Source organism: Sebastes fasciatus, chromosome 22 (genome assembly GCF_043250625.1).
Source record: "Sebastes fasciatus isolate fSebFas1 chromosome 22, fSebFas1.pri, whole genome shotgun sequence".
Classification (NCBI taxonomy): domain Eukaryota; kingdom Metazoa; phylum Chordata; class Actinopteri; order Perciformes; family Sebastidae; genus Sebastes; species Sebastes fasciatus.
This window is the reverse complement of record NC_133816.1, coordinates 19646179-19668232: the sequence shown is the minus strand read 5'-3', so window position 1 is coordinate 19668232 and position 22054 is coordinate 19646179. Positions and strand designations below refer to the sequence as shown.

The window sequence follows — 22054 nt, the reverse complement described above, 5'->3', positions numbered from 1 at the left end:
TCGGAGCCCAAAGTGCCGGGTGGAATCAAACACACAGCCGCGAGCTGATGGTGCGAGATAGTGGGGATTGAAATGCAAGAAAAAAATATTAAAAAAAAAAGCTCCTCCAGGCTTTCCTGTGTGAAATTGAGATTTTTTTTTTTGTTTTTAGCTCAAATGGCATTTTGATGTCTGTAAAATTAAGTCTCCGTACGCTTGTATTACTGGAACATGACTAACTTGATCAAGAGGAGTTATAACCTTAATGCGTGGGGACTAATCCTGCACTGAGACCTTACAGGATGAGGTGAAGCAACTGTTTTAAATGTAACACCAGACCTCAAAGAATACCTGAAGAGTGAATAAAATGATTTTTACATTATACTCACTAGAAGCAGTGTACTTGATGAAAATGCTAATAAGTATAATTTGGCTAATTATATTATATCGTGTCTGTATTTGCCATCAGTGTTACAGTTATGCTGCTATACGCAAACATCATGCCAAATAACGCTGTGTGGACTCCTGCAGTTAGTGACCAATTTATGGTCTAATTATCCTAATAGAGCTGGCCGGGGTGAAACTGAAGTACCGATGTCAGTGATGCAACATCTGTTATTCTGCATAAATGTACACAGCTTAAACACAGGACTGCAGGGAGCCGTGTACACAACCATCTGTTTTCCATTACCTTTGCACACTCAGAAATGATGCTAGCACTCATTTCACTCAACGTTATCTTAAACTTTGGCCATTTACAACAAGATTTTACGTCATTTTGCACGTCTGCTTTACTTTCCTTTAATGCAGTTTTGATGGGCATCGTTTTGCACTAACAGCAGGCTATGAGCAAAGACACATTTTCTTTGTTTTTTAAACAATACAAGATAATTGATTTCAATCTGCATAATATAATTCATCCAAAAAGAAAAAAAAAACAGACAAAAGAAATCTAATATGAAGTGCTGCAAACGTTCTAAACCAGAAGACAGAACAGAAACCTTAGCAACTGCACTCAACAGATCAGTCGCCCCAGCTAAGCGCCCGTCTTCTCTTTTTCTTGACTTTTTTGTTTTGTTTTATGCCGTACTTCCCTTCTTAACAAGGGCAACTCATTTTTATGTCTGCTGTTACTACTTGGAGATAAAGAGCGATCGCATCGGCCAGATGTGTCTGGCGTGAAGAATCTGCGGTTGACGGCGCTGGTGTGTTGGGGGTCGTCTTTGAAGATCTCGGATGCGGCTTTCAGCGAGGCAACTTCAGTTATCCTATAGTGACGAGAGACACCTTACAGGGGGCTAATGAGGAAGGATGGGGGGGCATTTTAAAATGTGGCTACGGACTTTGGCCAAAGCCATCTACCCATGGCATGAACTCTTGTTGAAATAAGGAGGTGGGATGGAGAGTCAAAGGGTAAATATATAACCTGTAACATGGAATTATGGCCAAGCGAGGCCCTTTGGATTTGGGAGAATATTTAGTGGAGGGTTGTTGACGGTACATCTTCAAGGCTGGATGTGTTCATCGGGGCTATGAGGGACTAACATTGGCTAGCTGCCAGACACCTATAACGTTCCCAGAAATGCAAGAATAGCAAAGCATTGGTTCTGTCTTTCATTCTCTTTGCCATCTTCATCATCCCAGCTTCCACCACTTAAATGGCTCACAAGGACCGATACAGGAAATCGTTCCTGCCCAAACAGTAACTCTCTACCTGAGTAACACCTCACCTCGGTCTAACAGAGAACTCTCAGCTTTATAGATTCGGTCTCAACAACAGTCCTCTCTGTTTTCCTCCTGCAATAATCAGTTTACTACCTCATGTACTTTTTATTTTAAAACAAACAATTGTAACTTGCGCACTTTGATGATGTATATAGTATATATGTTATTCTATATTTATATTTTATATGACCTATGTTAGTTGTAGTAGCCTGGTTTATGTATAATTTATACTTATATAACATATTACTTATATTGTATATTCTATAGATATGCATCTCTAGAGTCTATCTGTTCATCCGTCCGTTCACCATCCAGCCATCCATCAATATATCAATCCATCCATCCAACATCTATCTATCTATCCATATATCCATCCATCCTTCCATCCATCCATCATAAAAAAACAATAAAAAACAAAACAAAACATCCCCCTGAATAATCATATTACATTCCCTGCTTCATTGTGTGATCCAAGGTTGGACCTGAATAGCAATTAAAAAAAAAACAAAAAAACAAAAAAAACACTGAGATCCAAAATGACTACATTGTTAGTCACAAAATAAACAAAAGCAAAACAATTATCCCAGTGTTTCCTCTGCGGTTACTCTGTAATTATTCACCAGAGCTAACTAGTCTTCGCTCCTCCAACCAGACTGCACACTCTTCCTGTCGGGTAACATTACAAGCACTTGCATCACTGGCCAGAGGAGGGAGAGGGTGATGATATCACAGGTTGCTGGTGGAAACACCCCGCTGCTCCCGGCCTGGAGGCCAAACAGTTAGGAGGAAACCAGAATGCATCCCTATCTCAAAAACCTCTGCAGACGGATTATTGTCTAAATGAAGGGGGAGTGAAATATTAAGATTCAACCAGAGATATTGTGGCTGCTCGCTCTCCTTTGTTTTGAACGTTATCATTCAGCGTGGAGAAACACAGCTTGAAAAAAAAATTTTATTGTGTATATTTTACTTGTCACCAAGACGAGGCAGGCACAGCACAGCAAAGCATTCATTAACGTGGAATGGTGGCTTACCCTATTATTTACTGCATGAAAACAACTGCGGTTCCTTTATTTGTTGCTGAGAAAATGTCTTCAATAGACCTGATCACATGCAACAATATGGCAGGAAAATAATTCTTTGTAATTGTGTGATCACAGTTTCCATCCTGAAACCTGTGACAATCCAACAATGGCTGATAAGTACAAAAATATAACAGGCCAATTAACACATATCTCACACCCTGTTTCTGCTCTTTTTTCCGGTGAGAACTTCATTCTCCTGGATGTATTGAAATTCATAAAACTGACAAAAACTAAACTACAAAAACCTGGCTTGGTTCCTCCTTTCATACGTATCTAAAACAACACACCACCACCACTAAAAATAGGACTTTCTAAGTAAGACAACACTCAAAGCCCACTTGCTTCCACTATCGGATCCCTTGGTTTTTACCCAGACGCTCGTCAAATAGTTCTTTAGCCCAGTACACACAGAAACCAAACAGAGCTGGCTGATCTGTGCTGAACTATGTGCCCCAGATATCATAGAAAAACACAGACTGGAGCTGTTTACAGATGAATGTACTGTGGAAGGATTGACTCAGCTCTGAATCCAGATCATGGGGAGATTCTGTTTTACCCATCCACATGCCGACATGGTCCCGTGGTGGGGGAATGGTTTCTGTTAGGATTTCAATCTCCCCTCTATTCAAATCAATCTTTTTTCGTTGTGCTTGTTCCTCATGAACTACCAACTACCTCCAGAAGACAAACTTTTATAATGCAGTGTATGGTGAACCAGAACGGTTCTCCTTGTGCAGTCCCTGCTGTGTGATCAGCTGAGCGTGTTACTGGCTCAATGACCGTATCTGGCTCCATGACTGCAGGCTGCTGGTAGCTAAACGCTCCGATAAGTAGACCCGCCCCTCTCATCAAGTAAACAAATGCCAACGTGATTCCAACTGGGATTATACTGACCACACTTCTATTGCACAGACAAAGTCAATAACACTATACTTGAATATAGGACTAACCAGATTCTGTATACACTACAAGCAGGTTTATTCTAGTGAGCATTGTATTACACATGATTAAGGCCTTTACACATTGGGGATATTTTATTTGTGCAATTAATTTGCATGACAAAGATTTTTTTTTTTCTGGAACAAGGTCAATTTTTCTGAGTTTTTGCACAGCGAATAAATGCATCAACCAATCAAGTTGTGCAGAACAAACATATTCAAAATGTACAATGTGCAGCGATTTCCAACCTATTTTCTATGAAGGCTGCCCGCTTGTATTTAAGTAAAGCTAAGCCCCCCCCGCCCCATATTTTCTGACGTCATCACCCTTAAAAAAATTACAAAATCATTTGAATAAGGTGATTCAGTGTATTAAATGAGTCTGTTTTTTATTAAATCAACTTTCTTTAATGAATATAACTCAATGTCATCAACATAAAGTGATGACGTCTTGACAGATTTGCCATGCAAATACAGATAAATAATAATAATTACTAATATTTTTTTGTAACAACTCATTTAATTTACTGTATTAGTGTTAGAGCCAAATATATTTTGTATTATTATTGTTATTGTGGTTGAATACATATAATTTATGGTGCAAGCGGGAGAGCAAATTGTTTTTTGACCACAGTGAAAATGTAGTTTTTGAAAGGCTAAACACCAACAAACATGGATTGAAGCACAATATTTTGTTCGATAAAACCGTGTCGTGAATTTTGGAAATGATTACATCTATCTTTTTTCAATTAATTTTGACTTTTGGACTTATTGGAAATGTTTGGATCACACAAATCGGAAACAATCCTATGCAGCCACCACTGTAATCTAATTTTACACGTATAATACTAATAATATTATACTAATAATATCACTGTAGCCTGAGCTTTATCTGCAACTGTGAACAAATGCTGTGTTTGAATAGAATGTGGACTATTAAGTAGCAAAAAAACATATATTTTTAAGTAGTTTTAACAGACTATCCAGTAAATTATACATGAGCAAATCTAGTTATGACCTCAGAGCAGACAAATCCTGGTGCACCCCTTTAGATCCCAGGGTTGGGCACCACTGCTCTAGTGTACAACACAACAACACGGAAGCTCCGTAGTCCGAACCAAGATGTCCAACTTTATTACTCTTTTCAACCTTGACAAACGCAGCGCACACCAGATCCACTCCTTCCATTCTTCCCTTTCACAATTATATGTCAAGGCCTTTACCTACATACTATCCCTGCTCCTCCTCTAGTCTATATTCATTTTCAGCAGCTACTACTTCCATAGAGAAGTGCATCAGAATGAGCCCAGATGGTATTGAGGGGTTGAGGAGAAGAATCAAAGCAAGTCTCGGAGCTTATGTTATAGCTTATGTCGCCAATATGAAAGGAACAAAGAGGTATTACTTTGTTGTATTCGAAGCCATATCATGTCAGACCTTCAACACTTACAATGAAAAACAGCTTTTTGTGACTCACTCTCACTCTCACTGTGCACATCCAGTCTTTACCTTCAGTAGTAGTTTCTTTGTCAGTAATGTCTATCTTATGCAGCAGAGTGAAGTCTGACCGTGTACGGATGCCTGTCAGCACCTACGTGTATTTAACTTCATAATCCGTGCAGAGAGGAGGCAGCGAGCTTACCTTGGAAATGCATCACTTACCCTTCCTGGCACTACATTTGATCTTGTGCAGGGAGAAACAATGTGTTATATTGTGTAGTTAATATACAGCATTATATGAAGGCTCACATAACGTATCATAATAGATCACAGCCATTGACTTAGGTCAAAGCCAGAGCCGCAGGAAGGGAGGATGTTCAAGAGAGAAAGGGGAAGGAGGCGATTCCCATCCAGCGGTGGACCTCGGTAGGTGTCTGGCAGCTTGTCAACGCGCATTAGCCGGGCGTAATTTATTATTCCAACACTAAATATGGGATATGTAGTTTTAAACTAAGCCACATATCTAGGTTAGTAAGTGAGGGAGGGTTGGGAGGCTTGGGGCGAGTGTTGTCTTGGCAACAGTTGTCAAGGAGATGGGGGAGAGAAATGGGGGTAGTTTTTTTTAGTTGTGTGCCGATAAAGTGTTAAAAAGGGTTGGAGGGTGAACAAAATCGGTTAGTACTTTTGTAAGTAAGGGAAAGTCAGACACAAAAATGGTTGTTAGTACAGTTACAACAAAGGTTTGATTCAAACAGTAGATTAGTAACACTGTTTTAGCAAATTTAGTGGTAGGATAGGTGAGGATTCTTTAAAAGTCCTCTGAAATTTGATTGCTCAAACCAGGTCCAAATGTGGACTGAATGTGTTATTTCATGTGCAAGGGGTTTGTTTTGGTTAAGAGGAAACAAAATGAATCCATCCAAGCTAAATGGGGTTACACACAAGCCATGCACTTAAATGGAAAAGATGGCGGGAAGAATGAGGGTACGGTGGAGAGGGAGGGGAATGCCATTAGACACAACACAAACAGACCAACTATTAAAGAAAAGGAAACAACAAATAGCTGGCAAGATGCAGCAAAATGGGAAAGTAGTTTGGGGGGAGTAAATGTAATTGCAGGGCACCACGACACCAGACAAATGGAGGATTTCGATGTTAAGGTTTGGACAAGAATGCAACAGGGAAAAAAACCTAGACACGTGTACAACAGACGGACACGTGCTGGGCTAGAGCAGCAGTTACACCCTGCGAGTATGCTGATGTGGAGACGTTCTAGCCAATAGGAACATGCAAACAGGGTGCGGGGGATACAACCACTGGGTCAGTTTGGAGGTGGGACGGGATGGGACCAATGTCGCCAATCACAGATGAAATCAACGGGAATGAGAGGGTCTTTTTAAAGAATAGGGAAAATTGAGAGGAGAGAGAGGACGCCCCTGTCTCGGTGAATAGAAGCAATTAGTATTCCAATGGCGGGACATTATCACTATCCATGTCCCCCGCGCTATTGGACAGACGTGATTGCGGTTCTCATTATGCCTCCGCTAGAACTTCACCACAGGATTTTCTGATGTGAGCTCCAAATTGCTCCATCGCTTTTGTCAAATTTGAGACTGAGTGAGTCACTAAGATAGAGCGGCTTTTCCGCAGACAACTCATGTGTTATGATGGATCGGGGAAGATTTATTCCGTGGGGCATCAATCCTCTATTCACCCAGAAAATGAAAATCTCTCTCCCCCCTCTTTACTTTTTCCCTTTTTTTTTGTTCCAGCAAGATTAGGTGTGAGGTCATTATTCATTTTAGTAAGTTAATTTTGAAGTTAAACTCATAGAAAGTAAACAAAAATAAAGTAAAAATCAAATAAATAAAACAGCAAGAGGGTGTGGCTAACATGTTTCATGGCCGTATTGATTATATTAGGACAATTGATATATGTATGTATATATGTTAGCCATGATATATACATATACATATATACTCAATGCAATCTGTTTAAAGAAATAAATCAAAAATAAATATTGGGAAGGGGGGTTTCAAGTCTCTTCATGCAAGGAGTGAGGCCAGAAAAAGTATAAGAAATATAAGTTAGTGTTAGTGTTAATGAGGGGTCGATCGCACACAGTTCAGATTTTCCCAGGCAGTTCCCTTTATGGTCTGCATTTATTGATTAAAAAGTCCAGTGAAAGCAAGTAAGATTAATCAGCTACTAAAACAAAATCCCACTAAGGACTGAGTCAGAGAGTCTGCGTTTTTTAAACATAAATATCTGTAATAGGGCTGTCAAAGTTATTGTGATAAAGCGTTAACGCAAATTGGTTTTAACGCCACTAATTTATTAAACGCATTAACACGACTTGCAGTTTGTGGGTTGTAGTGGGCTCAGTTTGAAGTGAAGATACTGGTCACATATGAAACTAGAAAACCTAATGAATCCATTGGTACCAACCATGTCATACTAGCTTGTAGTGAAGGAGGTTAAATAACGCTTCAAAGTTACGCTGATTTTTGGCGAGGAAAAACTGGCATGGCCATTTTCAAAGGGGTCCCTTGACCTCTGACCTCAAGATATGTGAATGTAAATGGGTTCTATGGGTACACACGAGTCTCCCCTTTACAGATATGCCCACTTTATGATAATCACATGCAGTTTGGGGCAAGTCATAGTCAAGTCAGCACACTGACACACTGACAGCTGTTGTTGCCTGTTGGGCTGCAGTTTGCCATGTTATGATTTGAGCATATATGTTTTTGCTAAATACAGTACCTGTGAGGGTTTCTGGACAATATCTGTCATTGTTTTGTGTTGTTAATTGATTTGCAATAATAAATATATACATACATTTGCATAAAATAGCATATTTGTCCACTCCCATGTTGATAAAAGTATTAAATACTTGACAAATCTCCCTTTAAGGTGCATTTTAAACAAAATAAAAAATTATTCATTTGCGATTAACTATGGACAATCACGCAATTAATCACGATTAAATATTTTAATTGATTGACAGCCATAATCTGCAAGTTATTTTTGCAAACTCCCCTCCAGTTTGCAGCTTAATAAAAGTGCAATTTCATTTTCAATCATGAGCTTTCATCAGTACTGTTGGTTCGAGTTTCCGCACCTGAGATCAGGGGACTAATGCCACATTAAAACACTTTATTAAGTGCATACATGTGCGTGTGAGAACGGGAGTGTGTTCAGGTGCTGGTCTGGGATCAGCCTCATCCTGATCATAAATCAGCCAAAGGCCACTAATGGGATCCTAACCCTCATTTGAGGCCTACTTTACAATGAGGGCTTTGGCCGTTAAATCAAGAGTTGTAAATACTCTTCATGACTCCATAAACCACAGGATGGCGAGCCGAGATAGCAGGTCACTCTATAACAGGTCCAACAGCGAGGTAGTCCCATCAGTGCACTTCCTCTCATGTTGTTAAAATGTTGGGGGAATTAATGAACTGATTTTTGTTTTTACTTCCTCTCACTGGAGTTGCTCTAGTAGGCTATTTGTGTGCTTGAGAAATCTGCTGTGTACGCTCACTTCATAGGGTTCTTCTAAGAAAATAAACCAGGAGGAAACAGGGATTAACAAAAAAACTAAAGGTAACTTTTCTAATACTCAATTATTACAAAAATATCTTGCATTATGATTCTTTATTTCTTCATACGGATAGTGTTTGAAGTAAAAAGAAAAAAAATAACAAATAAAAAGGGGCAGAAAATAAACAGAAAAAAAAAATCAAATCTTAAAATGTATCTTTTTGGGCAGACCTCTTTGGATGAACACGTTAATTCTTTTCAGGAAGGAGGGAACTGGATGGTAATAAAAAAGCAATAACATATATATAGAGAGAGGGCAAAAAGAAAAACAGAGAGGTGGAGTTTTTCGGCTACCTTGGAATTGATGGCGGATTGTACTTTCAGTAAAGCAAACAGAATAGAAAGAGGTAACGGAAAACCCAGGGCAAACCAAAGTATAAGACAATTAGAATGATATCTACCATATAATGCAGTTTGTTTACCATAGCGTGTCCAATGCCTGCGTGCTTCAGGAGAAAACAGGGGGAGGAGAAAGAAAAAAAATAATGACAAACCTTAAACTCAAGAAAACACACCTCAACCCCAAAAAAGTGGCAAAGAAAAAATTCTCCTTCTCCTTTCAAAAAACAAAATCTAATATTAAAATAGAATTTAAAAAGAAAATGTAGTTTTTTTTCTCCTATTGCTTACGTAGTAAAAACATCCAAATAAAGAAATAAAGAAAGCAATTGTAGAGTTATTTTTTTTTCTAAAAGGGTCATCTACAAAATAAAAGAAAAAGGAATAAAAGGATACATTTGTTAGTATGTAAGTCGCAAGTTAAGTAGAGAAAACAACAGATGGTTCACATTCCGTGAATGACACAGTGTTAGTCGTTGGAAATCATAAAAGGTAAAGGGAAAAGAAAAATTCACCAATGAAAAGAATCAAATTGGAAGAATTCTGAAGCTTGTTGTTAGTAAAAGAGACAAGAGTTAGCAAATCAACTTCCACAGAGGAGGTTTGGGTCGATTTGATGGGGGTGTTTGTTAGGAGCGGGGGAAAGCGGGGGTGAGGGAAAAGTACATCAGTATTCACTCTAATGTGGTCAGCGGGCTTGGCCGGCGGTGGGGTCGGAAATGGCGATCCTTTAGTACTGGGCGAGGCCAATCATGTCTTGGTGACTTGGAAAGGTGCAAATCTCTAAATCAAAATGTCCCCAAGTAGTCATTAAGGGGCTAATGTGGTATATGCAGGAAACAAAAAACAACAAAAAGAAATCATTGCATTGTATAAAAATGGACAATTGTGGTAAAAACTAGCGCATATCCGGTGAAGTGAAATCATCGGGGGCATTTAGGGGAAACAGAATTGATTGTATATATTATTGAGCATGAGAGAAAAAGCATAGAGAAGTGCAGAGAGAAGGATTTCACTGGGTGTACTGGTATCTGCAGCATTCTGAAAGAGAGAGAAATGGTCATTTAGTCATTTATTTCCACAATAAAGAGCAATGCTAGCGGTCCCTGAGGAGAGAAAAGCATGCAAACTAGAACATGAAATGGAAATCAAGTGAGGAAGCATGCGATATATCGTATGCATGTGCTGAACATGAGCATTATGTCTTTGAAACATCATGTTAATAGTAGTATTATTAGAAGTATCATCCATCCATCCATCCATTATCTGTAACTGCTTATCCTATTCAGGGTCGCCGGGGGACTGGAGCCGATCCCAGCTGACATTGGGCGAAGGCGGGGTACAACCTGGACACATAGAGACAGATTCACGCTCACATTCACTCCTACGGGCAATTTAGAGTCAACAATTAACCTAACATGCATGTTTTTGGACTGTGGGAGGAAACCTGAGCACCCGGAGAAAACCCACGCTAACACGGGGAGAACATGTAGTATTATTACCAGTTACAAAATTATAATAAACTGAATTATAAACCTGATCAAAAGTAACTAAAATACGTTATATAATATAAGCGTCTTAGTTTACATGTTAGCAGCAATAAAGCATGTAAATAAATTAAAAATGAAAAATAACATCAGCTGTGAGCTTTTAAAATAAAGTCCTATGATTATTAATTAGTAATATATACTGTAGGTGTGCAACAGCGTAGACAGGCTGCTCCTGTCTGTACCTTTAACTCACACATGTCACACATCTTCAATAGCATAAATAAGCAAATGTACATGGTATAATAGCCGTCAACTTTCATACCACAGTATACCTTGATGGCGGTTCAGTACAAAACTAACCTATGCAAGCAGTGCACATAAGGTTAAGAGCTCAGCAGCCTGTTAATTACGTTGGATTTGTCAGATTGTGATTGTTTTTGTGCTCTTAACAAGGAAGTAATGTACTACGAATCACAGCTGAGCTGACAACGGTGATTCAGTTTAGTATTTATGTCTATACTGACATTTATGTCATAAATGTGCTTCTAGTGACTGTCAAAACTCCATCAGACTCCCCGTCTTCCCAGCGTCTGACAGTAGCTTCTCATGGCTGCTTAGCTCTGACTATCAGCTCTTACTTTGCTGTCCATGCTACGGAGTGGTGGTGGTGGTGGTGGTGGTGGTAAGTATCGGCAGTGAGAGGGTAAAAGATCCATCACTGAGATCTGCCCTGAGTTTCCCCCTCAGGACGGAGTGGACATCTAGAGGACATCTTATATCTTGATCTGGAAGTTGAAATTGTCAGCTGCTGTGGGTGACCGTATCTGACACCAGGATTTCTGCAAAAGGGTGAACCTATGGGGGTCCCGCTTACTGGGAACGGGGCACTACCTAATTGAAACCCCAATTTGTGACATCTGTAACAATGCATTATGTAATAACACTGCATTATGTGATAATCTGACACCTTGCACTTGCCTTGGAGTTTCACTTTTTTTAAAGAAAAAAGTGATAATATATGCATTACGTAATAACCAACCAAAATGTATGTCTTCATTCATAAAAATCATTATAACATTATAACAACACTGCCTATTTTATGCATTCCAGCGTGAATCATGTTGATTTAAAATTCATTCATTTGATAATTTGTAAACATGTTTGTAATGTATAGTGGTCCTACTCCATGTATTGATTTATAAGCATTGACTTATATTCATCCGTAGCAGCTGCATGTTGAATAAGCTGAAGCTTGTCGATGCTCTTTTTGGGGAGTCCTGTCAAAAGACCGTTGCAGTAGTCAACCTTGCTAGAAATAAAAGAGTGAATTAGTTTTTGACATGAAGTCCTTGAGTTTGGCTTTTTTTTTTGGATGATGAAAAGACAATCGTGTTACTGCTTTTATGTGGCTATTTAGACCAAGATCAAGGGGGGGGGGGGCACCGCAGGTCCTAATCATGATTTATATTTGTATTAATTTAGATTAATTGTTAAAAAACTATGACCTGTCTTGTACAGATGAAGACATCCACTTTGGTCGGTGCATAAGGCATTTATTATTACATTTTCATTTTAAAAAAAAAGTTAATAATAACACTGCAATAAGTAACAATTTATTATGAAACACGGCGAAATGTATTACATATTGCATTCCAGCTGTTTATTACAAAATGCAGCATATTATTACAAAATGCGGGTGGACTCGAAATTTATTATATTTTGTCTATTTATTACTAGGGGTGGGAAAAAGCAGATTCACCAAAGCGGAGGTGGAAAGAATTTACCGCTTTTATTGTTGTAGTCAGAGTAACATGACATTATATCCGTTCCGTATCTGTCAAAAAAAAGAAAAAAACGCAGCGAGCCGAAACTACTAAGCATTTTTACACATTACATTACATACATATAAACATTTTTACTGTATCGATTTAGACATTTTCCAAAGTAAAAGTGTATGATTCAACTTTTTCCCATGGTCCAGTGTAAAAAATTTAACAAAAATCGCAATAAATCGTAATATCGAATCGCAATATGTATCAAATCGGCACCCAAGTATCGTGATAGTATTGAATCTTGAGATATGTGCATCGTCCCAGCCCTATTTATTACATAATGCAGCATCATTATTGTATATAATGTGTTGCTACATAAAGTTATAATCGTACCTAGTGCTGTTTAAATACAACAATCCACAACAAAGCTCAGATTGAAACTGCCACCACAATGTTTCCTGTGCAAGTGCGTCCATAAGTGTGTCCCTCCAGTATGTACAGTAGGTACAGTACTGTGTGTGGGATGATTACTATGTGTTGGTGCCAATCTGTGTGGCAGCTGAGTCTAAGTGCCATAAACAAAGTCCTCCTTGCAGGGCTAACTGGCCGATTTGAGGCTTGCACGCCTACTCTGATCCAGGGTCACGGTAAAGTGCCTTCACCAGTCACCCGTGTTGTCTAATGACTCCTCTTAATCCATTAATTAGGTGAAGAAGACTCAAAGGTGGATGTGAATCGGTATATCCACACCACGCTGTCTCTGAGTTTACAGCTGGCACATCAAACAGCACATATGATAGATAGGAAGCTCCAACACCTGGGGAGCTGACGATGGTTTATTAAATTAGACAAACTTACAAAAAGGTGATTGTGGGCTTTTCTACAAGGAAATGAGATTATTAAATGCAGCATTTTGACTTCTGTACGTTTCAGATCCCTCACAGCCGTTTGATGTCTGGATTTTGAACTTATCACTCTGTCGGTTCTTTGACAGAACGGCTCTGGGATGGTCGTCATCCTTCAAATATTGCTGATGGTCTTTGAAACGACACGATAAAGTGATGTCAGCATGTGAGAAGATGAGTGGCGGAAATGAAAAGGGAAGAGATTACATTTGGAGTTCTGTATGTAATGCAAGGCGTCTGCATAATCTGGTATAATGAGTTAACGTGTGTCAGTCTGTTCTGTGAGTAAACTGTATGTGCACCTAAGACGGTTTATTTTGATTCTCCTGAGTCGATAACTGTAAAAAGGTTAGAGAGAAACTTTGGTATTTTCCAACCTGAACCTTTTATTCCCATGTTTTTGTGTCTAAGTGACTAATGGGGACAACACTTTTATAAATTGGTCTGAGCGAGAGTGCTGCAGCCGCTAAACGGGCTGCGATGTAATCCTCCGGTGTAATTCTGCAACAGCAATGTACGTCCACTAAAAGTGTTTGTTTTTGCCACCGACAGGTTCAGATTGTTATTATAAATGTCTGACAACATCTTGGAAAGGACCCTACAGAGAAATAAAACAGGTTTTTCTTTACCTTTCACTTGATCTGGTCTGTTTGTTGTTGGTAGGCCAAGTCCGTATATATGTCGTCCAGAATGTCAGACATTTCAAAATAAATACGACCTTTTATCGCGTCAATCACGTTAACACACCGACTCCGTCTTTAAAGTTTTCCGAACAGGTTCGATTTCTGTGTTTTTTCGCATCCCTTAAAGGGACTATTTGTAACTTTCAGAAATGCTTCTTAACAGCGACACCTTTGGCCGTGAAATCAACGAAAGTCAGCGTCGGGCTCGTGCTTGTGCTCGCTCTGAATAGACATGAACGAGCATCGCTCAAAACAGTGAGGCGACACACGTCAGCTAAAACCACAATATCACTCTATATTTCAGCTGCTTGGCAGTAATGTTAGCTGACCAGACGAAGGTCTCTCCATGAACATGATTTAGATCTGATCTTAGTGTTGGCTTTTCCTGCCGGTAGGTAACGAGACGATAACGTTACTCGCTGAGGAGCTCCATCACTTCGCAAGACACGGGAAACCTCTGTTGGTCTGGAGGAGCTGCAGCAGTTATTTCTGCACAAACGTCCAAATTCACTAGATATTCTCAGAGCTACTAACTCTTCTGCAGTGTGGAGTGAGCGCGCGTTCACGTCTAGAGGTGGAGCGAGACAGCGAGGATGTGCGCGCTGTTTGAGTGAAGGAGAGCAGGCAGCGGAGACGAACTTCCGGGCCACACGCGAGCAAGCCTTTGCGAAAGCGCATGTGTCACGACCAGGTACATGTATACACTTAAAAAGTTACAGTCTCTTTAAAAAAGCAAAAAGAGGGTTGTTTGACCACTCAAAGCCACCGTCTGTGCAAACGTCATCATCCAAAATGGCATGATGAACATTCACTTTGTCTCCCAACACAAAGCACTTCATGATATATAAATAAAACAATATAGAGATGAAGAATTAAAAGATAGATTGTGACAGGTGATCACAGAACAGCTTAAGAATGAAGCTTTCATTCATTCAATAGCCCCGTTTTGGACTAGCGCTATCCATGGCACCTACATAATTAATTCAGTTTCGTCTAGTAATGTGAATTTCCACAACAAATTACATATTAAAACAAATTTGACTCAAGGTGCAAGGATGACAGATTAAAAAAAAAATGCATAGGAAAAATACGGACTTGATGTGCAAAGAGCACAAGACGTAGAAAGTAGCTTAAACAATGAATTGCCAGACTAAAAAAGAAGTGTCGCAAACTGAGCCACTGAAAGTGATGTGAAGATCTGGAGGCGTTACACAAAAGTCAGACGTTTTACAGCTCGAGAACTGTAAATACTGCTGAACTGGTGCTCCGTTGTCGAGATCAATCGTGCAGAAAATTAAAGTTTTGTTCTATTTTTGTTATCAAACGGTACACAGAACGGTCTGGTAACTGGAGGAAATACAGTGGGGCTGACAACAACTCAGAGTACCAACAGATACATCTGGCCAGGGATTTATTTTGGAGATAAACAACTCTAGTACATAAAGGAGAGGAGGAATGGGGGAGTAGTCTCAAAAGTAGACCAACTACTAGTTTTACTGTCTTACGGTAAATTTCATTTCCATTCCTTTTTTTCAAACTTCGCCTGAAGCCCAGCATGCCTGGAGCCCATGCTGTGACAGCACATCCCCCTCTCTGTAATTGACCCATGTGGGAGAACGGAGGCTGTGAATGCCGATGTGTGCTGATGGAGGATACAGCTCCCAGTCATGTAAACAACCACAGGCCCGGGCAAACAACTTTATGTTGCATCTGTCTCGCAGGGCCCTCTGGGCTACGGAATCGTCATGTATTAAATACTGAGGGACGAGGTGGGAAAACAGGGAGGAGGAGCTAATGCTGCTAACATTGTAATTATCTACCGTAACACTTAGTAATTAGGTGGTAATTAGCAAGTATTTGAAATTTATTTGGAATTACTGCCAAATTATCCCAATATTTACCTCAAAAAATACTTTATTATAAACATTATTTAATAATTATATGCTAGAATAGCGAAGCGGCTGTGCGCTGCTCTTCATCGGAGGTGGAAAACCAATAGAAGACACTTCTGATCAGGCACAAATCTCACCATTGTGTGACTTATTGTCTACACAAATGTAACCTGGTAGCTAATGTCATGATTCAGGGAGGTTTTTAAGACATTTCCAAGGAGTTATTTGCTAATTATTATCTATTTATGAGCAGACATGGACATAATAATATTAATAATAATAATAATAATAATAATAATAATAATAATAATATTATTATTAATATTAATATTATTAATAATAATAATAATAATAATAATAATAATATTATTAGTAGTAGTATTATTAATGATAATAATAATAATAATAATAATAATTAGTATTATTATTATTATTATTATTATTATTATTATTATAATAATTATAATACATTTATTTATATATCACTTCTCAAAACAGATGTTACAAAGTGCTTCACAAGACAATGAAAGCAGATAAATAAAGTAAACCATATGGTAACTACTACATATCAATAATAATAAAAGTGGAACAATGGTAGGACAAGTTGATAAAACAAATATATATTTACATATATCTGTATAAATGTATACATGCGTCCACAAACAGATGTATACATTTATACCCAGTCTTATACTATCCCTATCCTAAAAAAAAGAAGTAAAGCACATCAATTAACTTTGCATTATTTTCCTTGAAATATATTAAATTAATTACCAGCTATTGGGAAATAGCAGAATATAATTATTAAATAATGTTTATAATAACATATTTTTTGATACATTTTTATGTAAATATTGGCAGTAATTCCAAATAAATTTCAAATAGGTTACTTGCTAATTATCACCTAATTACCGTGACATTTGTGAACCTGTAAAATGAAGTGTTCACTATCAGTGTTTCGTAGTTATGCATTCCACAGACGGGCAAAACAGGTCGACATGACTCTTTCAACTTGTGCCGAAGACCTGCAGGATGCCAGCCAACAGTTGGCAATAGATGAGAAATGCTGTTTTTGTTCAGTTGCTGATCTTTTACACACTTGTCAGAGTGGATGTTACTGAACTGTGGCCATCAGCGAATAAGCTGAATAAATATTTAATGACAAATGGATAGTGCAGCCGGAGCCAAGATCCCCAGTCCGGATAGATTTATCATTGTAACGTAGAAAGGGTCTAAGACCGATGAGCGTTTTCCTATCAATTTAGGCCTTTAGAAATAAGCGATGAAACTGATATTGTGGAATAGTATTATGGGGGGTGGAAGAGGAGGAAATAGGTGCTATTTGTCATTAGGCGGAAATTCCACAGCCTGAATCAATGATTAGAGACACATGAAATTACCTGTGTAGGTATAAGCTCAATTTCCGTACGAGTGTGAGCATCCGCATCACACTGCATCTATGCGCCTCGCTGGGTGTTTGTGCATGTGTGGTGTATTAGGCTGCAACACAGACTACGCTGTGAGTGACCCTGTCACATGGAGGCGAACTGGGCTACGATTCAAAATAGCTCTTTCAGGTACATTTGGTTTCCGCGTTCGCTCCAATCATCCTCCATTCACTCTCGTCTGCCTCTCTCTAAATCTGGCTCCAAGTAATGGAAACTGGCAGACAGGCTTCAGGTGTAAATATAAATGTCACTGCAATTACGGCGGAGAGAGAAGTCTGCAAACAAACAGTGTGCGATTGTGTGCTTCTGTATAGGTGTGTGTGTGTGCATGGAAATTGGAGTAGAATATATATTGTGTATTGCAATGCAGATAATCATGATTCTCTCTCCTTCCTCACTTCTGTTTTCCATCTCTAACTGACTCCCTCCTTGTCCTTTGTTTCTCTTTAAATTCAATCAGAATGAGTTCAATGTCAACCAACAAGTACAACTGTTGGGGCTATTTCATGTTACAGTGAAGATTAATGATAATTCAAGCTACAAAATATGATTTTAGTTGATTGCATTCTACTTTCACTGTACAAAATCATAAATGTGATATTGAATTGAACCATTTTGTGGATGCACGTAGCTTAGCGTAGCTCAACGCTTGAACGCCTAGGAATCCACTTCTCAGCATTTTGTATTTACTTATTTACACTGGGGTTATATGGTATATATTTTATGTATTTAATGCATATATTTGTACTAGGGCTGTCAAAGTTAATGCAATAATAACGCGTTAACGCAAATTCGTTTTAACGCCACTGATTTCTTTAAGGCATTGACGCAACTTGCGATTTTTAGGTTAGCGGGCTCAGTTTTAAAGCTAGAGTGAAGATACTGACGTCATATAAAACTAGAAAACATAAGGAATCCATTGGTACCAACCATGTCATACTAGCATGTCATAGGGGCGGCGTTATCAGCTGTAACCGGGAACAGTGCAGAGCGGTGGCGATTAGCTAGTGGGAACACAGGAACTCGCCGGACCGGCTATGTAAACAAAGATTACAACACACGCAGAGGGAGGATGACTTCCTTCTCTGCTCAGGTAGATATGAGTCTTATACAATAGTTGTTTGATTTGATTTAGCACCTTTAAAACAAGAGAAATGCACTAAATCTTGTCTCATCTCACTAAACTAGGCATTGCAATTAACTTTTATTCCTATTTCCTGAAAATAAATTTGGATTCAGCTGTGAGTACACTGCTATAGCAGCTGAACATGAATATGGATGTTTTAGAGAAGGCTTCTTAATTGTTTATAGTTTCTACGTACTTGTGAAGACGCTTGATGAAAAGAATTGTTACGGCGAGGCTAAAGAGTACAACTTACAACACTTTCCCAATTTGGATGCAGCTCAGGATGCCTATGATCGCGGTGTAAACCCTCACACTGGTGCTATTTCACCACAGGTTGATACACGGTGTTATTAAAATACGCTCACTGCTATCTCCTTATTCTCTTCCTGAGTCGCTCACCCTGCTGACTCGCCCTGTTCTCTCCCATAATCTCTTACCTGTTTCTGTCTCACTAGCGTTTTATTACCTGTTTGACTGTGCTAATGGCGCGGAGATTTGTTATCTGATTATAGGTCTCCCAGACAGAGGGATGAATAAACATGAAAGTGCTGGAGCAGGTAGCGGCAAATGAGGCTGATGAGTGACTGAGTGTGGGTATGCGGGCGGATATGCTAATGCACTGGAAATGTGATGCAAATGAGCCTCGTTTTTTCCCCTCAAATGCACAGGACCGCTGCGTGTTGGTATCAAACCGGTGTGTTTTAGCGTGAGGTGTTTTGTAGTTTGGGCAATGTACAGGCCACACGCTGAGCTGGAGGTGTTGACCTCTGATCAGCGTGGGGGAAAGAAAAAAAAAGCAGCACATCCACACAATGCCTGCGCCCCCACCTCCTCTCAGCCGGAGCACATTAGGATTACTTAAAATGTCATTGGCGGTAAACTGAGGAAGGATTACAGGGGTCTTAGCATGTCATTATGTACATCAAACAAATCCACTACCTCTGCCTGCTTTCAATAGCAATTCATATCGGAACCATGGAAGTGTGCCGATGGTATGTGGTAGCAAAGCTGAGCACTCTAAACGGCGTTTTCAATTTGGCCACAAGAGGTTCAATCTGTCTTCATGCTGAGCTTATTGAAACGCCAACATGTGGATGGTAGGAGCTAGTGTATGTGTAACATGTAAGTCTAGGGTTCCACAGTAAAACAGCTGGAGTAATCAGTCACTAAGTTAATTTGTTATTTTCACTCTTAAAGTGGCAGAATATTTTTGGCGTCATGGGGCACAAATCCCATAATAACCTTTCAGCATATTGTAATTCAAGTGTTTTGAAAGATAACTAGACTTCTGCACCTCATGGCTCTGTTTTCAGGATCCCGTGACGGGAGACTTTGGCCAATCACAGGTCATTTCAGAGAGAGAGCGTTCCTATTGGCTGTTCTACAAATACAGATGCACGTGCCCGTCCCTGCTGCTATTACAGGATTGGCAACAACTGCCAACACTGCAAAGCAACCCCCCAAAAAAAGGACGACGGACTTATCAAAAAGTGTCTGACAATATCAGCGAAGCGTTTCAGAGATGGAGAGAAAATGTTGCTAATGGTTTAGCCTTCTGCTCATGGCTGCAGCTGGCGCCATGGTAACTATGGCAGTAGCTTGGGGAAAGCATCATCTTCTCTCCATCTCTCTAATAGATTAGCGTTCTGTGTGAGCTCACCGTGGATGTATAAAGATAATGGAGCTCTGGCCACGTTTAGCAGAAGGCCAGACTATAGAGAGCTACGGGAATGAGTCCTAAAACACAGATATGAGTTGGCATTTTAGCACTTCCGGTTCCCTTGTCTGGAAGTCAATGTTTTTTTTTAATGTGTTTTTAGTTAGATGCCTGAAATAAGGTCTGTGGTTAACACAAGCTGTTTTACGTTTTGTTTTACGACATAAAACACATCAATAAATACCCCTTTTGCGAATTTTGAAGCCTTTATGTGTCTTAAAAAAAGGCGGTTGTTAACAAGTGGCTAAACGAGACTTTGAATTACAATATGCTGAAATGTTATTATGGAATTTGTTCCCAATAACACCATAAATAAACTGCCTACCCCAGCTTTAACACAATTACTACTGACAATTCATGAGAGCTTCTAAATGCTGCTACTCAGACACTTTTCAGACATTGTTTTTGATCAATAATATCATGGCGTTGGACTGGAGGACTTGGAAAGGGTTAATGCAACTACTGGAGTACTGCAGCCAGGGACGACTCACTACCCAACAGCATAGAAGACACCGTTGCTAAGTGACAAGTTGCTAGCAAGAACGGACGAGAGAGACGGTGTGGAAACGAGAGGGAGAACGGGAGGAGGGATGGAAAGAGGAGCGGGATAGGAATTGATTGGTTCTCTCTTAGGAATGCTGGCTGCCTCTTAGAGGAATGCCGGATGAGAAGGGGAGGAAGAGGAGGGATGGACGGATGGAGGAGGAGGAGGGAGGATAATTGCAGCTGATCATGCTTCACAGAAATGGATGACAAATGTGAGGAGATGGAAAAGAAGGACAGAGAGGTGTGGAGCGTCTGGTATTGATTGAAGAGGGAGGGGTTTGACGTTCTCATTCTGCCGTCTCGTATGAAATGAATGTGGTCGTTTCCTCAACATGCCCCGCCACTTAAAAGATGATCCTTAAATGTGGTGATGTCTTAGTAACAGGGATTACAACATATCTGTGACTGAACGAAGGGTTTAAAACGCTACTGTACACTTGGAAATTGCTCATTTCCAAAAGGAATAATGCTTTTAGAAGATCACAAAGCACCTAGAAGATCTGGCAACACGAATAAACGACAGTGAGACTCCCTGATGAATTCTGCAGTGAGCTGCGACAGCGTTTCATTTTCAAATCACACTATAAGTCATTTCTTTATCAAAGGGTTCCCATCCCTTTGCCTGCTATGCTCCATATACTAGCTGTAGTTATACAGTGTGAGAACAGTGCAGTGTGTTGAATGTGAATACATACAGTTAGCTCACAGCAATTTCTATTATGCATGGGGGACATGCATGAAGCCGGGAGAAGTTTAGAATTTGATTATTGGTTTGATGTTTATGCTCAACTGAATAACTGCCTCATTGGATTGTATTTTATGTTCTCCTGCTGCTTGTAGAGTTTGTGTGCGTTAAGTTTTATTATCAGTTATTGACTATGAGGGTGTGCTTGAACCACGTGCATGCCTGTTGATTCATAATGATCCACACTTTGAAAGTTACGGTAACACTTTGTGGCAATTATTATTTAGAAATGTCAAATTGATAGTTAATCACATTTAATTAATAGTTATTTTACTGTTAACAAACATCAACAACACAACATAGTAATTCTATATTTTATGTTATTTTAACAGTTTATTGTTGCACACATAACATGTTATATACTATATATAGTATACATATTTGTTAATAATTCTGAATAAAATTATATATATATATATATATATATATATAAATAAAATTATATATATATATGTATATATATATATATAATGTGTACAACAATAAATTGACAGTAAATACTTCACTAATGTAATCAGAAAGTTTTTTTTCAGCTATGATACAATATATAATTTATAAACTAATTATTTCATATTACATAAACTAATATTAATAATTAATACAATATATTTATCATCATTT

The 22054-nt window shown here is 39.0% G+C and overlaps 1 protein-coding gene across 14 annotated transcripts in view; it reads right to left on the bottom strand.

The window, feature by feature from the left end:
• The window catches only part of nrxn2b (neurexin 2b), a 795015-nt gene that overhangs the window by 437002 nt on the left and 335959 nt on the right, over positions 1-22054 (bottom strand). For 10 of the 14 annotated variants that reach the window (XM_074624795.1, XM_074624794.1, XM_074624809.1 and 7 more), the window contains one exon: positions 9193-9216. The exons of the other annotated variants lie outside the window; for them this stretch is intronic. In XM_074624795.1, the coding sequence (XP_074480896.1) occupies positions 9193-9216 (24 nt within the window). The remainder of the gene's footprint in view (positions 1-9192; positions 9217-22054) is intronic. 14 annotated transcript variants of the gene reach the window in all.